Source organism: Schistocerca cancellata, chromosome 2, assembly GCF_023864275.1.
Source record: "Schistocerca cancellata isolate TAMUIC-IGC-003103 chromosome 2, iqSchCanc2.1, whole genome shotgun sequence".
NCBI lineage: Eukaryota > Metazoa > Arthropoda > Insecta > Orthoptera > Acrididae > Schistocerca > Schistocerca cancellata.
The window spans coordinates 826,786,957-826,812,999 of NC_064627.1; the positions used below are offsets into that span (position 1 = coordinate 826,786,957).

Consider the following 26,043-nt stretch of genomic DNA (forward strand, 5'->3'; position numbering starts at 1 on the left):
TCGACGATGATGGCAGTAACGGGTGAACCATGTCCGAACACTGTATCAAGAAAGAAGCGGTCGACGTAGAGGGACGACAGAGCGTGAGGTCCAAGCAATCGTCAGAGACACACACGGCCCCGAATTCATCATTATCATCGATCTGACGTCCAATTGGTGCTTCAGTGGCCGCAAAGCGTATTAATAGGCAGCTCACAAAAAGGAGGCTGAGTTCACGGAGCCCTTGCGCCGACTACCATAGACCTCTGTACACAAGCCCATCTGTAGCGGTGTCGGGCACATTCGACCTGGAATCTTATTGACTGGAGTAGAATTGTCTTCAGTAATGAGTTCCGCTTCGAACAGAGCCCCAACAGGTTCTAGATACCGGCACCCACGTTGACGCCATATTTCTCGACTTTCGAAAGGCGTTCGACTCAGTTCCGCACTGTGCCTTGCTACAAAAAGTGCGCGCTTAAGGTCTATCCGATGACATATGCGGTTGGATAGAAAGTGTTCTAACAGACAGGAAGCAGTATGCTATCCTGAATGGGGTCACTTCAACAGAAACAAGTGGAACTTCAGGTGTGCCCAAGAGCAGCGTAATAGGTCCTCCGCTTTTTACGATTTACATAAACGATCTGGTTGATGGTATTGACAGCGGCCTTAGACTGTTTGCCGATGATGCTGTAGTCTACAGAAAAGTAGTATCACACGAAAGTTGTGAACAAATCAGTGAGGATTTGCAGAAAATAAATGCGTGGTGTAATGACCGGCAGTTATAACGCCCCCTCGGAAAAATTAATGAATTACTGTGCTGATAAACATCTTATGTTATTTGATTTTCAAACAGCTGAGGAAAATTGAACGTACTCAGACATTCACTAAAGTGACACACAATATTTTTAGCGCAACGCAATCTGACTTTCAGTAATCCCTACAAAATAATGGCCCTGACTAATAATAACCTATACCTTTCATGAATTCTTACCTCACAAAAATCTTCGTTACTCGAACTACTGCAATACAGCGAGCGCCAATACTCCCAGCTAAGGCACTAACTACTGATAGGCGTACTTAGCAAATGAAAGATTTTGATAGAGAACAAACAATGTATTTACCTTAATAGTGTTCATAGTGTTCAAAAGTCATAATATATATATATCAGTTCATGACATCCAGTCTTACAAATTTACTGTCTCTGTCCAAATCATCCGCTCTCGAAACTCAACCATCTCACTCCCCACATCCACCACTGCTGGCGGCTCACCTCCAACTGCGCAACGCTACGCGCTGTTAACATCCAGCTGCCCAACACTACAATAGCAAACAACAATGCAAACCAGCCACAGACTGCACACAGCACAGCCAGTGATTTTCATACAGAGCGCTACGTGGCGTTACCAATAAAAAAAACTTAAACAGCCTACTTACATGGAGACCTACTGTGTATAGCAAGGCAAAAATCCCCATTAATGTACGAGTACAAAATAAATGCCCAGTCTTTGGAAGCAGTAACGTCCGTCAAGTATCTGGGTGTGACTGTTCGAAATGATCTCAAATGGAATGATCAGATTACATAAGTAATGGGTAAGGCGATCTCTAGATTGCGGTTTATTGGTAGAATCCTGAGGCGTTGCAGTCCTTCAACAACGGAAGTAGCTTACAATACGTTAGTTCGTCCAGTCTTGGAGTACTGTTCGTCTTTGTGCGACCCTTACCAAATGGTTCAAAATGGCTCTGAGCACTATGGGACTTAACTTCTGAGGTCATCAGTCCCCTAGAACTTAGAACTACTTAAACCTAACTAACCTAAGGACATCACACACATCGATGACCGAGACAGGATTCGAACCTGCGACCGTACCAGTCGCGCGGTTCCGGACTGAAGCGCCTAGAACCGCTCGGCCACCACGGCCGGCGGACCCTTACCAGTTGAGAAGGTCCAAAGAAGAGCGGCAAGATTCGTGACTGGTACTTTTAGCCATCGCGAGAGCGTTGCAAATCTCATAGACAGTTTCAAGTGGGACACTCTTGCAGATAGACGGCGCGCTAAACACCTCAGGGGCAGCTCACTAAATTCCGAAATCCGATCTTCACCGAGGATGTAGAGCATATATTATTACCAACAACTTTCAAATCGTGCAATGATCACCACTCAAAGATAATGGAAATTAGGGATCGTACTGAGGCGTTCAGACAGCAGACAGTCGTTTCTCCCTCGCGCGATCCGCGAGTGGAACAGTGGGGGGGGGGGGGGGGGGGAATATAACTTTGGCGCGAATTGTGCCCTCCGCCACACACTGCTTGGTGGCTAGCGGAGTATATCTGTAGATGCAGATATAGAATGAACAGTGTAGATGTGACTGGAGACGCCCTGGACAGCTGTAGAATACTAACCTGACCGTCGTCCGGCATGCGGCCCGACATCTGGGAGTGATGGTCTGGGCTGCCGTTTCGTTTCATAGCAGGGCGCCTTTGGTTGTCCTCCACAGCATCCGTACGGCTACGACGCATCCGTACAGCTATGACGGTACTGGGCACTACACATTGAAGTTTGAATAGTTTGGCTTGAGCTTCCACGTGCTATGGCACGAAAAAAATATATATTTTTTACACTCAGCTTAATTGACTGGCGCAGAGAAGTGGTTGGTCTCAATGTTTGGCTACGTTTTTCGTCATAGGGTGCCAGCTCACACCTGTCGTAAACTCAATTTTTAAGCTCAAATAAAATATAGCAAAACAATGCAGGCAGGTATTGCGGTGAAATTTGAAATATTGAGTCACTCACGTTGATTTATAATTTGAACACGTATTTTATTTTTCTTCAATATATTCACTAAACAATTGAAATGCAGTCTGAGGGGCTTTTACATAAGGGTGGGCTTCAACAATAGATGGTACAACACTTCACTATAAATTTCATATGTCGCTATCACGGCACTCGATAGTCTGTTCACAATTCGCAAAGTACACTCTTGTCTGCTATCCTAAACCACTATATTGCGCTCCACTTGGTTGCTTTCGAACGTGGCTATCAACCCACTTCTACCCCCAGATGCGTGGCACGTCCGCCCTCGAAACTACTGCCTGATTCAGAACAATGTTTGACAAATAGAATTACGAATATTGTAAAACTATAATCAAAAACACATATGATACACTGAAAAATATAGAAAATTTCTGGGCAATAACAATTTAAAGTCCAATTTTCTGTATCTGCCACCGTTTTCTCACATGTAATGTTCCTGAGGCGTGATATTGCTTTCCCCGGATTTTTGATACTATACATAAATAAACAAATAAAAATACATACTTAATTACTCATCTACCTCTTTAAGCTTTAGATAGTTGCCGCTAGTTTCGTCTCTTTAAATTTATTTATTACCAAAAACACAGTTTCTCTCTGCCGGATCCCATATTCCGACCTCTCATTCAAAAATGTACACACTATACTAAATCGGCTATGATTTCTCGGTGCATCCGCAGACACATTTTTTATATTAATCGGCCAAAGCATTGCCGAGATATTAGCTTTTGAACTTCCTTAAATTTACAATTTTAAGACAACACTAGCTTTTAAACTACTATATATTTTTGTGTCGCGTCTAGATAATTTAGCTTTACATATTTTCCTGTCCATGAGTGCCAACTCGCACATCTGTGTCACTCTTAGTTTTGCTTTTATCAACTTTTCTCTGGCATATGAATTTCTCCAAGCGCGCAGACACGGCAATACGCGCCCCTGCCAAGCGCTCGCGTTTTTCAAAAGCCGCGTAGACGCTAGCCGCTCGCCACGGCCCCGTAGCAACCGCCAGCCACGTGCTACGCGGCGGAAAACTGCCGCTCTAATCTCCCCGCTCAGCTTGTACGGTCACACAGCACAGCTGTACGTCGACTATTTTCTAAGACCCGTTTTGTTGCTCTTCATGGCTGGCCATCCCAGCCTTATATTTCAGCAAGATAATGCCCGCCTGCACACGGTGAGAGTTCTTGGCAAACCCTACTTTCACCAGCAAATCGTCTGAACTCGACGACTTATGGCGGATGGATGACTTTCTAACCGTCATGAGTATAAAAATATTTCAGTTATTAATGTGATCTATTCGTTTGATGATATGGAAACAAGAGGAAAACGAAGAAAAACTGACCGCCTACCTCTTATAAGTGTACAGGATGGCGGGTATGGGCAGGCGGTGGGCGTTATGGAATAATAGTGTAATTTTTAGAGAAAGGCCATTTATTGGCTAAAGCATGATGAAAAGGGGCTACATAGGCCTAGGGAGGTGAGGGTGAGCCAGAGCTTACAATTTGGCGAACATTGTTCGCGAAGCTACCGAAAGTGGTTGTCTGTCAAAACTAAGTCCACAGTGCCGCAGCACCGGGAGAAGCGAGAGATGTACAATGCTACAGGGCGCGCATCCGACTCGCGGGTGAGCAAGAATACAAGAGAGAGGGCCCGGCGACGGGCGGCCGGGTATGTTCGACGCACCACGCGGCTTCCTCCGCCCTGATTGGTCAGGACCGAGCAAACCGTGCGGGCGGCATGGAACTTTCCTGAGCGTTGCCTGCTAAGCGACGCCTGGGGCGGCGTTACCTCGTCAGCACACGAGGGAGGCGCGTGAACAAGGTGCCCTTCATCGGTGCTGACTTCCTGTTACTAGACCGTGGGACGAAAGAATTTACAGGCAGCTAACACTGCCGGCCGGGGCTTGGCCGCAATGGAAAAATGAAGTTACCGGTTGGAGGCTCGTATAAAAAAGTAAAATCCCTTATTGTCTGGCTCATCCTTTACATTCCTCCCCCTTCCGTGGGAGCGGAGAACGTACGTGAATTCGCTCAATGCAATTATTATTTGAATGTAAACAAATTTAGCTTGCAAAACAAAGTAAACATGAATGGCCCTCACGGAAGACGGCACGGGTCTTAACCTATGGGAGGGTGTATAGACTCTAAAGACCTCCTACGGGTCGCAAGGGGACTTACATCAACAATATTGTGTGCATACAAGAACCATTATAAAACATCAAAACGTCATAAAACATCAAAACATCATAAAATATCAAAATAAAATTCGAACAAAACATGACAGTGTGAATTAGATAAATATGTCGAGCGTTTTTGTTGCTAAGTTGAAGTAAAAATGTCTCTTTTTTTTTCTTTTGTTGGAATAAGTTGAAAATGTAAACATATCACCACTGATGAGTCACGGCGAGGGCGAGTGGCACGAGGCGGCGTGGTGTGTTGTCCTCAGCGGGCAGCGTGCAGGCTGCCGGCGGGTAGGGGGCGTGGCCGTGGCCAGGTCCGTGCACTGGAACTCAGCGCAGGGGGGTATGAGGGGAGGTCCACATGTTTCAAAACACAGTTGAAAAGGGAGTTATCACTAAGGGAACACTTCACTACACTACACGAGTTTTTCCACATTAGATGATATTAGAATTGCACTCTTAAAACTAAGGGAGGGCACATGCCTGATAGGTTCTTGTTTTCTCTTTTCTTTAGTTTGTGGCTGTTTACCATTCATTTAAGTGTCAACAGGCGAACGTAAGAAATTTGTCCTTTTTCACGTTTTAGCAAGTCATCAATTGACTATAGGAGGTGATCATTTGATTTATTAGTTAAAACTGAAAGTTAGTTGACAAGGGAATCATGAATGGGCTTTCAGGCATAAAAACATAATGAAAGGGGCGCGAATACTGAGTAAGCCGTAGTGGCATGAAAGGTTATAAGTGGTGTTCCAACAGGAACCGTTTGCTAAAGACCTGCGCGGAGGCTACGTCAGAGTGGCAGCTGGCTGCAAGGCCGAATCTTCGCGCTACGTAAGAATCGCACGCGGCAGATAACTTCCAAGGCCAGCGTCGCGTCAGAGCAACACGCGGCAGCTGAGGAACGAAGCCGAGGCGGCTACGTGCGAGCACGCAGGAAGGGTCAGGTTTAAGAGCGAGAGAGAGATGAAGCTTACCGACGCTGTTCATTGCACTGTCTGTATTTTACACTCTCTCCAAAGGGAAATAGATGTGCGTAATCGATATGGTTTATTCACCGATGACAAACAAAATAGAAGTGGGATTACGCGTGTCATCACGCTAGACGCGTTGATACAGTAGGTTCTGTTTAAAATTACATTATGTCATAGTAAATTACTTCATAAGTAACACATAGGTCACAACCCCGTAACATAGGTCCAATGAAATCCATTATAGCCCATACATAATTGTTACAAAAACATGAAAATATAAAAACGAAGCACTCAAATATCATATCAAATTGTTGCAAATAACACATCAATAACTAAAAAAAAGTTAAATGCCTCCTTGGGCTAACCATCCAAGTGTAATAACATTCACATTTTGAGAAGAAGTTTCTCGTAACTCAATATATTTGCTGAAGTGAGACTGACAAAGAAAAATGACACGAGTTTGGTGCAGGTGGGGCGTAGATTGTGTCGTTGGAAGTCAACGGTGTTGCTAACAGGAGAGAAACAAAACTCGACGAGAATCTAGAGGTTTCCACAGTGGACACAGAAAGCGTAGGGAGTTGGATTAGAAAAGACTAAGTTGACCGTAATTTCTGAAGGACTTTCCCTTTATGAAGGTATAGTGCATGGCGCATCGTTGACACGACGTTATCGCCTACTTAACTGTGTAAATGACAATTCTGCGACTCCAAGATAGCTGCTTCATACTTCTTCCTCAAATACGACACCTCTTCACAAAACCCTTCGTTGTGCGACCAAATTCGCCATATTTATTCTCTCAACATCTTGCGACTAACTTTACTTTGCGACCAAATTCGCCGTCTTCATCCTCTCAACATTTTGCGACTAAACTCGCCGTCTCTTTAACTCCATGGTGCTGGCCTCCTCGGGCCCAGCTGGTTGCTTAAAACTCCGTCTATCCTTGGTTATATCGCAGTGTCCTGGGACACGTCATACAGTTAAATGCTACTACTTCAATAGTCGGTATTCCTTCGGAAAATACAATGGGAAAACAAAGAAGGCTCAAGGTTTTGAACAGAGATTTCCGCTTACTGGCGTTTAGCTGCGGGCTAGACGCGGTTCGCGTCTGACGTTGCCTGATCAGCTGTCGTCAGAGAGCACGGAACACTGTTCTCGTGAGTTCTTCTTCGACATGAAAGATCAAAGTCTGGGCTGAATAGTTTTGTGTCTGTTGAAATTTCGCGGATGAAAGTGGGTAGGATGGACTATGCCGCGAAATGGAAAAGTGAAGGAACGACACAGACAGCTAAGGGTCCGCGCGGGAGCCAACCGCGTCACGTAAGGTACGTGCCCTCGCGGGTGGTGCGTGACTCTTCAAGGGTTGTTCTGTTGATAGTTGAAAGATGAAAGTGGTTAAAACGGACTATGTCGCGAAACGGAAAAGTGAAGAAACGACACAGACAGCTAAGGGACCGCGCGGGTGCCAACCGCGTCACGTAAGGTACGTGCCCTTGCGGGTGTGGTACTCTTGTTCAACCAACAGACTAAGTATATAGACAAAGCTTACTCGTTCTGTGGGTGTGATTCACTCTGTTTAGGTTATCTATCACGGGGGTAGGCATGTGGTATGTCCCTCCAGATAAACATTCAAATACAAATCAAAATAAAGCATGGTTACATCCTAAATTACTCTTCCAAAACCATTTCTTACCTAAGACATCATTATTAATAACAAATAATTGGCAGTACTCGGGAACCTATCCTAGCATACTTGAAATCCTACAAAATGATTATCCTCATCAATATAGTAACACAGTGACACATGGAAACACTAGATTGATACAAATACTAAATTACTGGTGCTGGCAAAACTTTAGCAAAATTCTCTAAATAGGTAGTAATAAAACAGTCAAAATGAACAACAATAAGATAATACATGGACTTAAGTAATTGGACGTAAGTAATTAGACATAAGTAATTGGCAACTCGTCATAGTGATATAAGCGGTGGCAAAACCGCAACAAAAGCAAAAGTTTAAAATATTATTTCCTTCAAACAAAACTTCTTTATCCTCCAATTACATTTCGTAGCAAAATGAATGTATGTATCCCTTGGTATTCCTTTATGCTCTCGTTTGTATTTTCATTCCAACCGATCTTTGGTACTTCTACCCACAAGAAAACTGTCATTAAGTAATGGCAATGTTGTGTGTAATGCTGTGGAATAGTGTAATGTCACGTTAATACTTCCTTTAAGAAGATTCTGATGAAAAATGATTTTATGTCTCCTTCAATTGACAGACCAATAATTATTAAACATGTGATAAACCGTTTCCTGTGTTGATTTGTTTTTGTAAATATTTGTGATTATCAGTCACCCAGTCAATCGTTCAAGGATATGATTGTTGTTCCTTTTGTTAATTCTCTCACCTACCTGCTTCCATATAAACAATATTGGCGGCTCGACGAAGCTAGTTGCATCTCGGAAGACGTTGATATGACTTACCTGTCGTTGCTTTGGTTTTTAATAAAATTTAGAGTTCATTTGTCATATAGTATATAAAGTGTGTGGGGAGCAAAGTAAATTCCTTAGTATTGAAAATGTGCATAAAGTTATTCAAATGGTTCGTTATACAATGGTTAAGAATTTTCTGTGTTGAGATTCAGTGCAGCTTGAGGTGCTAAGGTGTGACACGCGTCGCGCTCGTGAGATTGTAAGTTGCTGACAGCACAGCTGACAGTACGGCTGCGACCGGTTTCACTGGCTCGGCAGCATAACTGGCATTCATGCTGGGTCCGTCCTCTTGCTACGCGTGGAGTTAATCTCTCGGTACAGTTACAAAATTTCCTTCCAGAGTTATCTTATGTTGTTCACGACAGTTATGCATGGAGGATGTTCTTTTCTAAGCGACTCTAATAACTTCAATCGCTAGAGGTCACAAAACTATTGGGTTCCAATTATTTTACTTAAACACTCTGTTCTTCTAAAATTTAGATAACTGGCAGGTGTCAAGCTTCTAGATAAACTGTATTTTGCGATGGCATTCCAAACCCAACTCCTTGGCTAACGCGTTTCCCACACAGCGGTCGTTTACAGGACAGATATAGCGGCAAGTGCCGGCTTCCTTGACGCCATATAGATCCGTTTATTAACCGTGGTGGTGATACAACAAAGCCGGAGATCGATCTCAAATTCCAACGTTTGCTAATCCTGATGGTTTAGACAATGCGTACCAGGAAAAAGTTCTCTCACGATTTTTGTTCCATACTGAAAACACGGGTAGACGTCAAAAATAGATTCCCGTCTTTAGATAAGACTAATAAAATCTGTAGGGCAATATTAAGCTGGTGATTTTATTTCTATAACTATCCCTTTAGGTTTGCTGTTTAAACTGCAACGTACGAATGTGTAACGTGGCTGACGCACGTGGCGTGCAGGGCGATAGGATGGAGGTGAGGAGGGGCGAGGGGAGAGGTGCAGATGCTGTAGGCGCCAAAGACATTGGCGGTGGGTGGGGAAGTGGGAACTGCAATGGCCGCTCTCTCTCTGCAGGCCGGAGAGAGGGAAGGGAAGGGGGCCGCGTCGCCAGCTGACAGGGAGGGGCGGGACTCGCCGCATGTGAACAGCTGTAGACAACAGCGGCGGCATTTACGCGACTCCTTCCGTGGCATTCAATATACAGAAATACGTGGTACCAAAAAACTTACCTCGTTGTCTGTTCAACATCGCATCATGAAAACAATAAAACAGCACTTGAGGAAGACTCCTTTTACTTTAGAGTAACATATTGGTTGTTTAACTTGGACATACTTATTCTTGGTATTATCGTTGTGTGATCATTTAGCAAAACATACATGTAATTGGGCGTATTTCAAGGGACAGGTAGACGGCAGCATGTAGTCACTGATCTACTGGCAGTTACGAAGGCGTGTTACTATCATGTTTTTATGGTAAAGCTTTAGTAGTTGTGTTCGTGCACTATTCACTAAATTAACAGGTGAAATGTGAATCCCTTTGATATATTCTAGATTAACTGATTCTTTCTTTAAGTGTTCTGTTGAAAAGGACAACTTTCCCCTTAATGCCATGATTAAAGAATGTGTTTTTAATTCTCGACTGCTACGATAACATTACTGGAGACGTTGAATGACAAGACAAAATGATTACATAACTTCAATCACTTCCATTAACATGTGACGTCATAAATTCTATTACCAGTTACCAATGGTTGCCAATTCTTATGTCTACTTATAATTAACATGCACAACTTCAATAAATGTATAGTAACGACGGTGTTTTCCGTCAATTGAGTCTCTTGCTGCATGCAGGACTTTTCCAACTGTTTACATACCATTTCAGACCTACTTTCTGGAACGCAATTCATAGGGGTTTGACCTTAGAGCATATCTACGTTGCTGTCTAGGCGGTTGTATAACCTTCTTTCTTGCTTTTTTGGGTGGAACTACTGGCGCAATAGGCCGAGCTTCTCCGGTCGGAATTTCGTGCTGAACCAAATCAGTAGCCGGTAGAAACTGCCTCTCTTCAAATAACCACGAAAATTCCTCTAATACTAGCTGCAACATCCTTTTCTCCTCACTGTTTAAATGACCTAACTTCTCTGATAACTGACTGCTTGACGTCGACGCGACATATCGCACTTCTGACACCAATTGTACAGGATGGCGGGTATGGACAGGCGGTGGGCGTTATGGAATAATAGTGTAATTTTTAGAGAAAGGCCATTTATTGGCTAAAGCATGATGAAAAGGGGCTACATAGGCCTAGGGAGGTGAGGGTGAGCCAGAGCTTACAATTTGGCGAACATTGTTCGCGAAGCTACCGAAAGTGGTTGTCTGTCAAAACTAAGTCCACAGTGCCGCAGCACCGGGAGAAGCGAGAGATGTACAATGCTACAGGGCGCGCATCCGACTCGCGGGTGAGCAAGAATACAAGAGAGAGGGCCCGGCGACGGGCGGCCGGGTATGTTCGACGCACCACGCGGCTTCCTCCGCCCTGATTGGTCAGGACCGAGCAAACCGTGCGGGCGGCATGGAACTTTCCTGAGCGTTGCCTGCTAAGCGACGCCTGGGGCGGCGTTACCTCGTCAGCACACGAGGGAGGCGCGTGAACAAGGTGCCCTTCATCGGTGCTGACTTCCTGTTACTAGACCGTGGGACGAAAGAATTTACAGGCAGCTAACACTGCCGGCCGGGGCTTGGCCGCAATGGAAAAATGAAGTTACCGGTTGGAGGCTCGTATAATAAAGTAAAATCCCTTATTGTCTGGCTCATCCTTTACATAAGAATCATTTTTGAAGAATTCGTTGTGAACTGCCGGAAATGTTATTCACTTGTTGAAAATGTCACAATCGATGAAAAACTCGTGGCTTTTCGAAGCAGACGAGGTTTCATACAATATACGCCAAAAACAACAAGCAAATATGGCATAAATTTATGCTTTGGTCCACTCTCGGCTATATCATACATATAACATGGTAGGTCCATTTAATGTAAGCAATAAACCATCCGACGTTGTGAAAAGGTTAGCAGCACCCATTTTCTACAGTGGGAGAAATATCACGGCCGACAATTGGCTTACGGATTACGATTTGGAAAAGGAATTGGCATAAAAAAATTTCATACGTTGGCACGTTACTTAAAAATAAGCCTCAGATTCCTCCAAAATTCACAGCGACCAGAAAGCGAGAGCCCCACTCAAGTCTGTTCGGTTTTCGCTTTTATTTGTTTCATAAGTGCCACAAAACTACAAGAATGTTTTGTTGATATCCAGCCTTCGCGACGATACCAAAATCGATGAAGGAACAGGTGATCTCAAGAAACCAGAAATTATAACTTTTTACGATCACACAAAAGGAGGCGTAGACACTGTCGACAAACTTTGTGAGTCTTTCAACGTTGCGAGAAATACAAAATGACGGCCTCTGGCGGTGTTTCTCTCGATGATGAACGTTACTGACATAAATTCATTTCTGATCTGGAAAGGAAACACCAACAATAATCTCAAGAGAAGAATATTTAAGATATTTTTCGAACGAACTTGTGCAGGAACATGTAAAAAGGAGAAGTACTGAAGTAACTGGAGACCTCCGTACAAAAGTTTTAAATGTGTCGCACACAGAAGATGAACACCAACAAGAACAAGGAAGAGGTTCAAATGGTTCTATGCACTATGGGACTTAACCTCTGAGGTCATCTGTCCCCTAGACTTAGAACTACTTAAACCTAACTAACCTAAGGTTATCACACACATCCATGCCCGAGGCAGGATTCGAACCTGCGACCGTAGCAGCAGCGCAGTTCCGGACTAAAGCGCCTAGAACCGCTCGGCCACAACGTCCGACAAGGAAGAGCAGAAGAAGATCAACCTCAGGAGCCTCTGAAGAGAAGATGTAGGCCATGTTTAGTTGGTAATAAAACGAGAATCACCTGTTTCAAATGTGAAATACACATATCAAAAGAAGTTTTGCATCTCCCCAGTTCCCAGAATTCCTGAAGATAGATGTTGATTGAGAATACTGTATCACAGACACAGTCCCTTTGACTTTTCAGAGATGTCACTAAACCCACCCAAAGACGTAAGCAACCATGCATGAGCAGCGCCTATTAGACGGAGGGGGTCCGACAGCTGATCAGTTCCAATCATTCCACCTGGAAGGAGGTAAACGGCTCGTGTTGTCTGTAGTTCAACTATGCCTAGACGGTCAATACCGCGGTTCGATCGCGTCCGCATTGTTATTTTGTGCCAGGAAGGGCTCTCAACAAGGGAAGCGTCCAAGCGTCTCGGAGTGAACAAAGCGACGTTATTTGGACATGGAGGCGATACAGAGAGACAGGAACTGTCGATGACATGCCTCGCTCAGGCCGCCCAATGGCTACTACTGCTTTGGATGACCGCTACTTCCGGATTATGGCTCGGACGAACACTGACAGCAACACCACTATGTTGAATAATGATTTTCGTGCAGCCACTGGACGTCGTGTTATGACTCAAACTGTGAGCAATAGACTGCATGATGCGCAACTTAACTCCCAACGTCCATGGCGAGGTCCATCTTTGCAACCAGACCTTGAAGCGCGGTACACACAGGCCCAAAGACATGCCGAATTGGTCGCTCAGGTTTGGCATCACATTCTCTTCACCAATGTGTGTCGCCTTCAACCAGACAATTATTGGAGACATGTTTGGAGGCTACCCAGTCAGACTGAACCCCTTAGACACACTGTCCAGCGAGTGCAGCAAGGTGGAGGTTCCCTGCAGTTTCGGAGTGGCATTATGTGGGGCCGACGTATGCCGCTAGTGGTCGTGGAAGAAGCCGTAACGGCTGTACGATACGTGAATGCCATCCTCCGACCGACAGTGCAACCATATCGGCAGCGTATTGACGAGGCATTCGTCTTCATGGACATCTATTCGCAACCCCATCGTGCACATATTGTGAATGACTTCTTTCAGGATAACGACATCGCTCGACTAGAGTGGCCAGCATATTCTAACATGCCTAGGATAGATTGAAAAGGGCTGTTTATGGACGACGTGACCCACCAACCCCTCTGAGGGATCTACGCCGAATCGCCGTTGAGGAGTGGGGCAATCTGGACCAACAGTGCGTTGATGTACTTGTGGATAGCATGCCATGACGAATACAGGCATGCATCAATGCAAGAGGACGTGCTACTCCGCCACACACCGTCAGGTGGCTTGCGGAGTATGGATGTAGATGTAGACATATTAGAGGTACCAGTGTGTGCAGCAATTTGGACCTCCACCTCTGAGGGTCTCACTGTATGGTGGTACAACATGCAATGTGCGGTTTTCATGAGCATTATAAAGGGCAGAAATGATGTTTATGTTGATCTCTATTCCAATTCTCTGTACCGGTTACGGAACACTCGGAACCGAGGTGATGCATAACTTTTTTTGATGTGTGTATGTGGATAGTTCATTTGTTTACAGCGTTCAAGAAATGTTTGCCCTCGTACGACCAGAAGGCGCGCCTACCGGAAGGTTAATTTGAATAACTTTGTTACAGCGAGCTCGGCATGCTGAAAGAAACAGTCTGTGTGACCATCGTCCCAAAATCCACTGGCCCTCCACAACACTGCGTTCCGCAGTGCAGCTTCGAGAACGTCGGGTACGTTGGCCTGGGGCAAAAAGACTGAAACGGCGGTCAGTGTGCACAGCTCGGAATAAAGGCATATGCCAGATTTTCAACCGACCAAGTCACTAAATTTTGGACACCTTAATAAAGAAAGCCGTCAATATCAGGCCTCGTAAACAGATGATGCCTACCAATTGAACCCTGTTCGGGACCCGCTACTGGACACAACACGCTGCGAGGGCTTCCAGCAGAGAGTTATCCACACCGCAAGCGAGGTGCCGCCTGACGGACCACGTCGCGATTCGAACGCGGTCTTCCTCCTCCTCCCCCCCCCCCCCAGCACCACCGCCAGCACCTCACTTCGACACGGATTTGCACGCGGTTGATCCCACCCCTACACTCTCACCCGCCCTGTCGGGAGGGGCGGGGGTGACCAGTCCCTCAGCATCGTCTGTGTACTGTTTCGACATTTCGCACGAGATCAACATCTACATCCACATCTACATGGATACTCTGCAAATCACATTTAAGTGCCTGGCAGAGGGCTCATCGAACCACCTTCACAATTCTCTATTATTCCAGTACGACCTCTGTTTTCCCTTATTTTATCGTGGTGATCGTTTCTCCCCATGTAGGTCGGTGTCAGCAAAATATTTTCGCATTCGGAGGAGAGAGTTGGTGATTGGAATTTCGTGAGAAGATTCCGTCGGAACGAAAAACGCCTTTCTTTTAATGATTTCCAGCCCAAATCCTGTATCATTTCTGTGACACACTCTCGCATATTTTGCGATAATACAAAACGTGCTGCTTTTCTTTGAACTTTTTCGATGTACTCCGCCAGTCTTGTCTGGTAAGGATCCCACACCGCGCAGTAGTATTCTAAAAGAGGACGGACAAGCGTAGCGTAGGCAGTCTCCTTTGTAGGTCTGTTACATTTTCTAAGTGTCCTTCCAATAAAACGCAGCCTTTGGTTAGCCTTCTCCACAACATTTTCTATGTGTTCTTTCCAATGTAAGTTGTTCGTAATTGTAATACCTAGGTATTTAGTTGAATTTACGACATGCTAGGAGTGACATTCATCGGGACGTCGCACCACTTTGGTGGTCTCACCCGTCAAGCAATCAAAAAACTTTTTATTGATTACATCTGTTTGTCCTCCCATAGTTGATCACGGTTTTATTTTTTTAGTGATTTAATGAGCACCCTCTTCCAGGCTATTACCCCGTGGTCTTACGATCGGTTGTTGGAAACCAGCGTCTCGTCCTCGTCTCCTGCGGTCATCTATAAGAGGGTTTGTAGATTTTTCGAAGGTCCTGTACACGAAACGGTTCCCTAATGACTAAGTAAAATTCCGTGTCCGCTTGTTCCCGCTCAGAGCGGTGACGTAACATTTTTTTGAAAACTCTAGCGCAATTGGCTGTTGTCGGTTGCTGTCTTCCGCTGTTGGTGTCATCCCGTCGTGGAGGACTGGCACACACCTTCTTCACCACCGGAATCCAGATACCATTCAGTTTCACACACTCCTCGTTCTGCTTGAAATTATTCAGGTCTCTAGTCTCTCTCTATAGCTTTTCATAGTATCCGTTTGTGGCTGGCAGTAAATGATTCTTATTATATCGAATCCCGTAGTCCCATGGTTGCATAGCATGGTCTGCAGCATCTGACCTGTCAGTTTCCACCTTTCTGCTGATGCTGTTATTTTCTTCCAAACGATTTTCGACCCGTCTTTAAATATTACCCAGTCAAAAGGAAGCATAACGGTCTCCTACCAAGGCGTGATAATAGCAGACGACAGCAACCGACGACAAGCTGAAGTTACAAAACGTGTGACGTCATAGCTAAGCAAGGGAGATCGCGAAACGGAATTTTGCTTTAGTCACTAGTGAGACAGCGTGTGTATAGGAGGACCTTTGAAAAAGTTACAATTCCTTCTTCCTCTCCCACGCCCCGCCCTGAAGATGGCCCACACAGACGGGTGCGAAACGTTGGATTTCAAAAAGACATTCATCGGATCACAGCGTAAAAGCCCCCAATATTTTAATAAGTTTGACATTTCTTGGCGTGAAAGTTTACATTTTACAATTAACGAAAACTGCAAGAATACGTGAAAGGGCTCCTTTCACCGTCTTTCCGGTTTCCTAATCTTCATGCTCGTCGACAGCAGAAGTCTCTGTACTACTCTCTCAGAAGTTCAGCAGCTTGTAACAACAGCATCCTGGAACTAATATACGGTTACTTTAATTTGCCACCCCGATTTCGGATGTCCTGCTTATTTTCTAGGAACTATACACCTTCTTTTACACCTGTAGCGACTTTGAAAGCGCAGTAACAGTTTGTAGTGATGGTGTAACATCCGCCTGTGTTGCCCAATCTTTCGGGTAAGCCTTACTTAATGTCGTACACAGAACACAAGGATTGAGTACTGCTGATTTAAACACGGTGTCTGTAATGTCATCGTGACCTACTGGTGCAGTTTAATGTGCAGCACCCTAGCTTGCGAGAAGGGCCAGGTGAGCAAAATCCAAACCGAGTCCGCGCTGCTGAGTTACGACCGTTGTTCCGGTATGCAGGCCAGCGTGGTTTTAGGTGCCTTCCCTCACTCGTTTAGTCAAATACTGGGCAAGTCCACAATCTCCACCTCTGAAAATACGATACACAAACAGCTAAAAGAAGATAAAGCACAGAAGAAAGTTTTCAAGATTTGCATACATGTTGCGAGCATGACACTCCTCAGATTTACTGACAATTGAGAAGATTGGACGGTCAGCCAGCCTCAAAGTTTAAACAGATTAATTTGCCAAACCATCGAAAAGGAGTGGGCACAAAAAATGGCTCTGAGCACTATGGGACTTAACATCTATGGTCATCAGTCCCCTAGAACTTAGAACTACTTAAACCTAACTAACCTAAGGACAGCACACAACACCCAGCCATCACGAGGCAGAGAAAATCCCTGACCCCGCCGGGAATCGAACCCGGGAACCCGGGCGTGGGAAGCGAGAACGCTACCGCACGACCACGAGATGCGGGCAGAGTGGGCACCGTATGGCGGGATAAATGCTAGTAGACAGAGAGAGAGAACTGAACTCCTGAAGCAGCAGTCAACGTCAAGGCAGAGCATGCATGCATGTGAATGTAGGTCAGCTGCCTCACCGGATCGTGCTACGACCCGCTAAACAAACAGCGCATCCACAACTGGAAAGAAATGGTCATCAGTCCATGAGAGCACACGCTCTTGCACATGACTTAACAGTCAGTGTAGAGCTTATTCTTCACTTGAATAGCTGAATGCAGAAATAACAGTAGTCCACTTTTTTCCCCATACTGACTTAAGAGTTGGTTTCCATACGCTGAAGCTCTTTCCATCGAATGAATGCAGAAAGAACTTTTGTTATACATTCTTAATGGGAGAAATTAGAGGCAAAGGTATTAGTGAGAGGAGGAGCGACACTGCAACCGATGTTGGCAAGTCTGTTTCCGGATATTACCCCAATATTGCCGTGATTATTCATTGTTAAAGACCATCGATTATACAGGGTGGTCCATTGATAGTGTCCGGGCCAAATATCTCACGAAATAAGCATCAAACGAAAAACCTACAAAGAACGAAACTTCTCTAGCTTGAGGGGAAACCAGATGGCGCTATGGTTGGCCCACTAGGTGGCGTTGCCATAGGTCAAACGGATATCAACTGAGTTTTTTTAAATAGGAACTTCAATTTTTATTACATATTCGAATAGTACGTAAAGAAGTATGAATGTTTTAGTTGGACCACTTTTTTCGCTTTGTGATAGATGGCGCCGTCATAGTCACAAACATATGGCTCACAATTTTAGACAAACAGTTGGTAACAGGTAGGTTTATTTAAATTAAAATACAGAACATAGTTACGTTTGAGCATTTTATTTCGGTTTTTCCAATGTTCCTTTGTGAACTTATCATTTCTGACAACGCGTGCTCTTACAGCGTGATTACCTGTAAATACCACATAAATGTAATAAATGCTCAAAATTATATCCGTCAACCTCAATGCATTTGGCAATGCGTGTAACGACATTCCTATCAACAGCGAGTAGTTCGCCTTCCATAACGTTCTCACATGCATTGACAATGCGCTAACGCATGTTGTCAGGCGTTGTCGGTGGATCACGATAGCAAATATCTTTCAACTTTCCCCACAGAAAGAAATCCGTGGGCGTCAGATCCGGTGAACGTACGGGACATGGTATGGTGCTTCGACGACCAATCCACATGTCATGAAATATGCTATTCAGTACCGCTTCTACCGCACGCGAGCTATGTGCCGGACATCCATCATGTTGGAAGTACATCGCCATTTTGTCATGCAGTGAAACATCCTCTAGTAACATCGGTAGAACATTACGTAGGAAATCAGCATACATTGCACCATTTAGATTGCCATCGATAAAATGGGGTCCAATTATCCTTCCTCCCATAATGCCGCAACCTACATTAACCCGCCAAGGTTGCTGATGTTCCACTTGTCGCATCCATCGTGGATTTTTCGTTGCCCAATAGTGCATATTATGCCGGTTTACGTTACCGCTATTGGTGAATGACGCTTCGTCGCTAAATAGAACGCGTGCAAAAAAATCTGTCATCGTCCCGTAATTTCTCTTGTGTCCAGTGGCAGAACTGTACACGATGTTCAAAGTCATCGCCATGCAATTCCTGGTGCTTAGAAATATGGTACGGGTGCAATCGAAGTTCATGTAGCATTCTCAACACCGATGTTTTTGAGATTCCCGATTCTCGCGCAGTTTGTCTCCTACTGATGTGCGGATTAGCCGCGACAGCAGCTAAAACACCTCCTTGGGCACCATCATTTGTTGCAGGTCGTGGGTGACGTTTCACATGTGGCTGAACACTTCCTGTTTCCGTAAATAACGTAACTATCCGGCGAACGGTCCGGACACTTGGATGATGTCGTCCAGGATATCGAGCAGCATACATAGCACACGCCCGTTGGGCATTTTGATCACAATAGCCATACATCAACACGATATCGACCTTTTCCGCAATTGGTAAACGGTCCATTTTAACACGGGTAATGTATCACGAAGCAAATACCGTCCGCACTGGCGGAATGTTACGTGATACCACGTAGTTATACGTTTGTGACTATTACAGTGCCATCTATCACAAAGCGAAAAAAGTTTTCCAACTAAAACATTCATATTTCTTTACGTAATACACTAATATATAATAAAAATGGGGGTTCCTATTTGAAAAACGCAGTTGATATGCGTTTGACCTATGGCTGCGCATTCTAGCGGGCCAACCATAGCGCCATCTGGTTTCCCACTTCAAGCCAGATAAGTTTCGTTCTTTGTAGTTTTTTCGTTTGCTGCTTATTTCGCGAGATATTTGGCCCGGTCATGATCAATGTGTAGATTTTGGTAGTAAGAGCTTAAAAAGAAAAAAAGGATGTAAAAAATATCTAGAACAAAACGAAATCATAAAACGATCACGAATAAAAGTTTTGGAGTACAAAAATTACAGTGCCATGTCGATTTCCAATGAAAATATTGACGAAAATGTTCTGATAATGAAGCTTATGTATCATTAAAGTTGTAATTTAACGTTTTATTTTGTTACTGAATGCAGGGGAAAAAGATGAAACATTTTAAAATTCCTAATACATGATTTCAAAGGATGGATCGGATTCTTATATTCAAGGATGTATTTCTGTACATGATATTCCTAGATGACAGGGTGGGTACCAGAGGAGGATAAGTACCAACGAGGATCAACAACTTTCAACATTTCGTTAATTCCAGCACTGGATAACCAGCTTCCTTAGGCATCCATGTCGCCACAAGCCAAAGGGCCAGGAGGGTAAGCATTCTACTTCCTTATGGAAAATCCCCTGCTGATGAGAGGGGTAAAAATTCATCAGCAAATGAAATCAGCGGTGCAGGAATGATTCCAAATTATTGACAGGTAAATTTGTATGATAGGGGTAAAAATTCATCAGCTAATCAAATCAGCGGTGCAGAAATAATTACGAATTATTGACAGGTAAATTTGTATCCCCAAAATAATATTCACTATGACACAGGAGAACAGCTTTATTTAAACTGGCAACTAAATGTCAGAATCATGCACAAGCAATACAAAATACTACACCACAAAGCAATTAACATTAAGCATGAATTTTATTTCAATATCTTCAAAGAACAGTTTAAATTTACATCTGGTCGCCCACAAACAACAGACGAACTCAAAAATTGGTCTTTTATTTCCCTGAAGAGCACCTATTCTTCAATAGGCCACTCTGCTCTTTAGTAGACCCTAAAGATCCTGGCAGAGTATAAGAGACATGGAGAGAAGCAGTACTTCTCCAAGCTTGTCATTTATTGTCTGTGTGTTTAGCAGTTACATATTGATGTTCAGAACCTGTGATATAACCTTAAAATAACAGCTTTTGCAGGGACAAACAATGAACCTAGTTTCCCTAACATAATTTGTAACCTTACAAAAATAAACTGATGAGCAACGTAGAATAATTTTTGTGAAAAGAAATTTGTTTCAAAAACAGCACATGTTGAATAACTTATAGGTCTAAAATCATCTAATAATCTAATCATAAAACCACTGAAAATAAGGTCTGGATATAATCAGAATCTGTATGATACAAAGTGAAATTTAATTGAGAAAGGAAAAAGAAGAAACATACAAAAAACATTATTTTCGTTTTTCTCAAAACAAGCAGGCTTGGACTAGTTAGTGTTGTTACTACAGTCAGAGATTCACTTGCATAAGAGCCTTTGCATTTGAATGGGCAGATGAAATATTGCGGCCTGTTAATCGAACTATTTCTGAGCAACTTCTGTTGGTGTTTTGTAGCGCTTTTTTGTCCCACTATAAGAAATACCCATTCTGAAACTATTCCTGCATGTCGCTTATTTTTTTAATGGTGTCGATGTAGACCGAATGTTGTTCACGTCAGTGGTTGTTACTTGTCACGGCAGATCCTGATCGACTTCGAGCCGGCGCCGGTGGAGCGTCGGCCGCGGAAGCGCCTGCTGCAGAAGACGCTGTCGGAGGGCGAGATGCTGCGCGTGGGCGTAGGCCCGGTGGGCGGCGGCGGGGGCGGCACGGGCGCCACGCCCCCCGCCAGGCTGCCCCCCGACGAGCCGCTGGAGAAGCAGAAGCGCGCCTTCGCCTCCACGCCTGCCGGTACGTCACCAGCGCACCTCTTCTATGCAAAGGCCACACGACAGTGGATCACATGCTGCGAACGGTTGCTACAAGTGTTTCGGATTTTCTGTTTGTGTTTGGATAACGGTTGCACTTGTGGAAGCAGTCGATCTTGCAGTGCCTGTGGATCGTGATACTTTATGTGTACGCTATCAGATAAAGCCCCTATTTAATGCGGAATTGACCGATAGATGTCACGAAAGGCAGACCCGCCAATATAAAAGGAGGCAAAGAGTGTTGCGTTGTGAGCAGAAGCATCGATCATCCATCCCAGAAGTGGAACTTTTCGACAAACCAATTCAGTGGATCGTGTCGGTCAAATACCTAGGCGTGGTTCTGGACTCTCGACTCACGTGCCAAAGGCACGTCCAAGAACTTCGTAGCAAGGTATCACAGCGACTAGGGGCATTATACCCCCACTAAAAGAACGGCCTGTGCTCTCCGTCTGTTGTGCTCTCTTCCTATGACTCGGATGGATGTCTGGGGTAATGCAGCGAAATCCCATCTTCACTGGCTGCAAACTCTCCAGAATAAGGCATTACGAAGGATTTATACTGTGCCTTGCAACTTTCCATCTGCTACCTTCACGGTGCCGCTGGCAAACTGGAGGTCATTGACCAGTTTAAAAAGATTGCCCAGTCTTTCTACAAACAGACATGTGCGTCCGCTAACCCACTCATTCCCCCTTAGGTAGGCTCAACGATCCTCTAGAACTTTAGAAATATCCAGTTGTCTTATTCAACAGGTTGTAATGCACAATAGAAGGTGGCTCTGGCGCAGGACCTACACACACCCAATGGCATACAAAATAACGAGATTAGAATTGTATTAATACCGTCAGCTGCGCACGAGCGTTGATATAGATCAACGGGGACAGGTGAAAATGTGTGCCCCAACCGGGAGTCGAACCCGGGATCTCCTGCTTACATGGCAGACGCTCTACCCATCTCAGCCACCGAGGGCTGAGTGCGACTGCAGGGACTATCTCGCGCACGCCTCCCGCGCGACTCACATTCTCACCTTGTAAGTCCACACACTACATTCGTAGTGTCCCACCCCAACACACTCATTACTCGTGGAAGACATTCTTCCAAGTCCTGTAAGAGTTCGGGGAATATGTGTGCATCCGCACAGAAGAAGAAGGTCATGGCCGGTATCGCCAGAACTATATACTTATAAAATAACGAGATGTCATTACACACTTACAGTGATCAGCCAGAACATTATGACCACCTACCTAATACCCAGTATGTCCACCTATGGCACGGGTAACAGTAGAGGCGCGTCGTGGCATAGAAGCAGTGAGGGCCTTGATGGGTCGCTTGAGGAACGTGGCGCCACATTTGCACACACACACACACACACACACACACACACACACACACACACACACAAGTTACCTAATTCCCGTAAATTCCGGGAACAGGGACGCTGAATCACATCCCAGATATGTTCGATCGGGTTAAGATCTGACGACTTGGGGGGGGCCAGCACATGAAGTGGAACTCGCCACTGTGTTCCTCGAACCACTCCATCACACTCCTGGCCATGTGACACGGCGCATTATCTTGCTGAAAAATGCCCGCTGCCGTCGGGAAGCATAATCTTGATGAAGGGGTGTACGTGGTCTGCAACCAGTGTACGATACTCCTTAGCCGTCATGGTGCCTTGCAGGAGCTCCTCTCCCTAGTGCATAATGGAGCCGCCGCCAGCTTTTCTCTGTCCTGCAGTACAGGTGTCACGAACTTGTTCGCCTGGAAGACGACGGATTTGCGCCGTCCTGTCGGCATGATGGAGAAGGTATGGGGATTCATCAGACCACGCAACCCTCTGCCACTGCGCTGATGGTAACGTGTCCATTTCAGTCGTAGTTGCCGATGTCGTGGTGTTAACATTGGCACATGTCTGGATCGTCAGCTGTGATGGCCATCGTTGGGAGTGTGCAGTGCACTGGGCGTTCGGCCACACTTGTACTCTGGCCAGCATTAGAGTCTGATGTTAGTTCCACCTCAGTTCGCCGTCTATCCTGTTTTACCAGTCTGCCCAGCCTATGACGTCCGACATCTATAATGAGGTGACAAAAAATAAAAGCACCTACAGCTGTCCTTATGACTTTATTTTATTTTGTCGCTACCAGTTTCGACGCTTCATTACGCCATCTTCAGGCATGTATGCAGAAAACATTAAAGATAGCATTATCAACTTACCGTTCAAGTTACATAGAAACAGATTAAAATAAAATGAGAGCAAAGGCAAGACTCTACAAATGAATTTACACCCAACATTTGACAGAAATAACAGATACATCCACTGTCACATATCTAAAATGTACCATCACAAATTTCAACTCAATACATTGAACAATTATACTATTAAAATTTCTTTAAATACTATCCACGATTTTTATTTGACAGTCGGGCATGCATTATCTGCAAAACGTTGAAATAACTTACTGTAAGACAAAATAACTGTAAAAGGTAATGAATGGAAGGAAACAATAACTCACAAAGAAGTAAAAAGAAGGAACATGACCTATGTGTCATGTCGAAGTATAAAATGCTTATGTGTACATAGATGAGGGGCATACACTGTCATATCTATAAAATGAACGCCCGAGAAGTGGTATAAGCCGAATATAGAATCCACATACATAGAACGTATGAAAGACACCTACAAGGAAACTGTTCAAGATGCAAACATTCATATGCGAATGCATCATATATCGTGTATTGCCATGAAACAATCACAAACAGGGATATTAAGTAGCCCGCAAGGATGCAGTAACTGATTACATGTTACGGATTCTTAAACTGTTCTAGGCTCCTTATATATACAAAATCGACATGACTGTCCCTTCCTGTCTCATTAGGCAGTGCCACTACCTCACTTGGGAGCCCGCTTTAGGGCTTCGTCTGCCTATTCGTTTAACTTTTGCTTTTTCTTACGAATGTAATTTTGATCTTCCAAACAAGTAGGCGATAGCTTGATATTTGGAGATACTTATTCCAGAATCTTAAGTAGGTTTAATCTACTGTTCTTAAAATGTTAATGAAAGGAAGCATTTTGGAGCGGATACTACGAATGTATCAGCCAACCACATTGATTCTGGCGGGCTTCCCGCTAAGAAACGTACGATCTGCTACTGGTACCTCACACCACTTATTACGTCATATTCACAGTGCTGCAGCCTGTACTACTCTGAGGAAAGAATCTGGTAGCTACGTGTATTTTGCTACTAAATCCAGAAATATCACAGTCTCGTCTCCCTGCGGGATAAATGTCTCAGCAGGTGTGGTGATTACTTTTGAATGAAAACATTCCAATGCCCCGTTGTGACGAGTGTTCGCATCTCATCTGACTGCCCCTCATTTTGCGTGGCAGTCTCCACACTGTACCGGTTGGTATAATCCGTTGCCTATGTGCAATAATGGTTGCCATAAGGAATGTGCTTGTTGCTAGAACACACAAAAAGGCCTGCTTGCTAACGGCACCTACATCGCAGAGCAGAAATGTTCATCTCTAAAAGTGAATTAACATTAGAAAGCAAGATCGCGACTGGTCGACACGAAGGAAAAAGCTGATTTGCAATTCACATAAGGACCGTTTATTTAACGATGTATTTAAAACATTGGCATGTGAAACGCAACTTGCAACAAAAATCAGTACTGTCAATAGTGACATAAAACATTGCTTGAATTATGCGTCAGTCTGTGCGACTTGGTTTAGATCAAGTCCCACGGACGGCATCTCAGTACTCATAAAATATTACCAGTAAAATTCTAAAAGTGGTCATCATATTCTCAGACTGCACAGGGAACACATTTTTACACTCTGGAGCTTGGAAAGTGACAGAACCTGTTACTCTAAAAGTCTTGGTTCCTGGCCGCAGGAGGTTAACTTTAGCCAATCAGCGGGTAGTGTTCCTTCGGTCAGTCTTTCCTTGCATTCATTTCTCAAATATAAAATTTTTGAATGTAACATCTTGTACTGTCTACAATTTAAACTGATATTGAGTATTAATCGACCGTGACGGTTTCAAAAATTTGAAAAGGTTTTTCAGAAATCGGTATCTTTCACAAAATTTTGTTGACTTACTTAAGTTATTTAATGAAGCATTATTTCTCGCGGCACAAGCTTCAGCATCAGGCTAGAATGCCAATAGAAAGAAAAACATTTATCAAAAGAACACATAGATATTAAAATTGTTTTGTACAGTGTTAATACGAGCCGCGGCAAAAGAAAAGGGTAACCTAACAGCAAGTAATGTTCAACTGCTTTGTTGGTCTGCTGTTCATATAAACATATTTGAAACATCACTTACTTTGTTCGTATGATATTGCTGTCTTCTTGTGGTGCTGTGTTCAGTTACCTCCATTGCTATAATTCTTTCGATCTTGCTACTCGTTGTTCAGAAACTTCCGATGGGCACTTAAAACCTGTCATCATAATCAACTCTACTCTGTGGTAGAAATAAGATGATGGTCAAAACAAAACCTGCTTCGACTGAACCGTCAATGTGTTGATCTACGTGTTGAACATCACTTGAAATGTCTTCTACATATCTTGTTGTCGCATTTCTGATGTTCGTCCACGAAATATATTACAATACGAGAGACTGCGGTAGTTTGATCCTAATATCGACAGCATAAAGATTATTGTAAAGAATTACAGAACTACTGCTACTGGGAAACATTTATATACGATAGATGAAAATTACAACAGTCTACGACCACAAATAATACTTTTATTCGGTATCTGGTTTCAGTCGTAATCATCATCTTCA

General features: G+C 44.2%; 1 protein-coding gene across 1 annotated transcript in view; it reads left to right on the top strand.

Annotated features, from left to right (window-relative positions):
- LOC126159020 (uncharacterized) overlaps positions 1-26,043 on the top strand; it is a 514,849-nt gene that overhangs the window by 94,600 nt on the left and 394,206 nt on the right. Inside the window, exons 7-8 of the mRNA XM_049916483.1 lie at positions 7,243-7,260; positions 21,032-21,239. Coding sequence (XP_049772440.1) covers positions 7,243-7,260; positions 21,032-21,239 — 226 coding nt within the window. The remainder of the gene's footprint in view (positions 1-7,242; positions 7,261-21,031; positions 21,240-26,043) is intronic.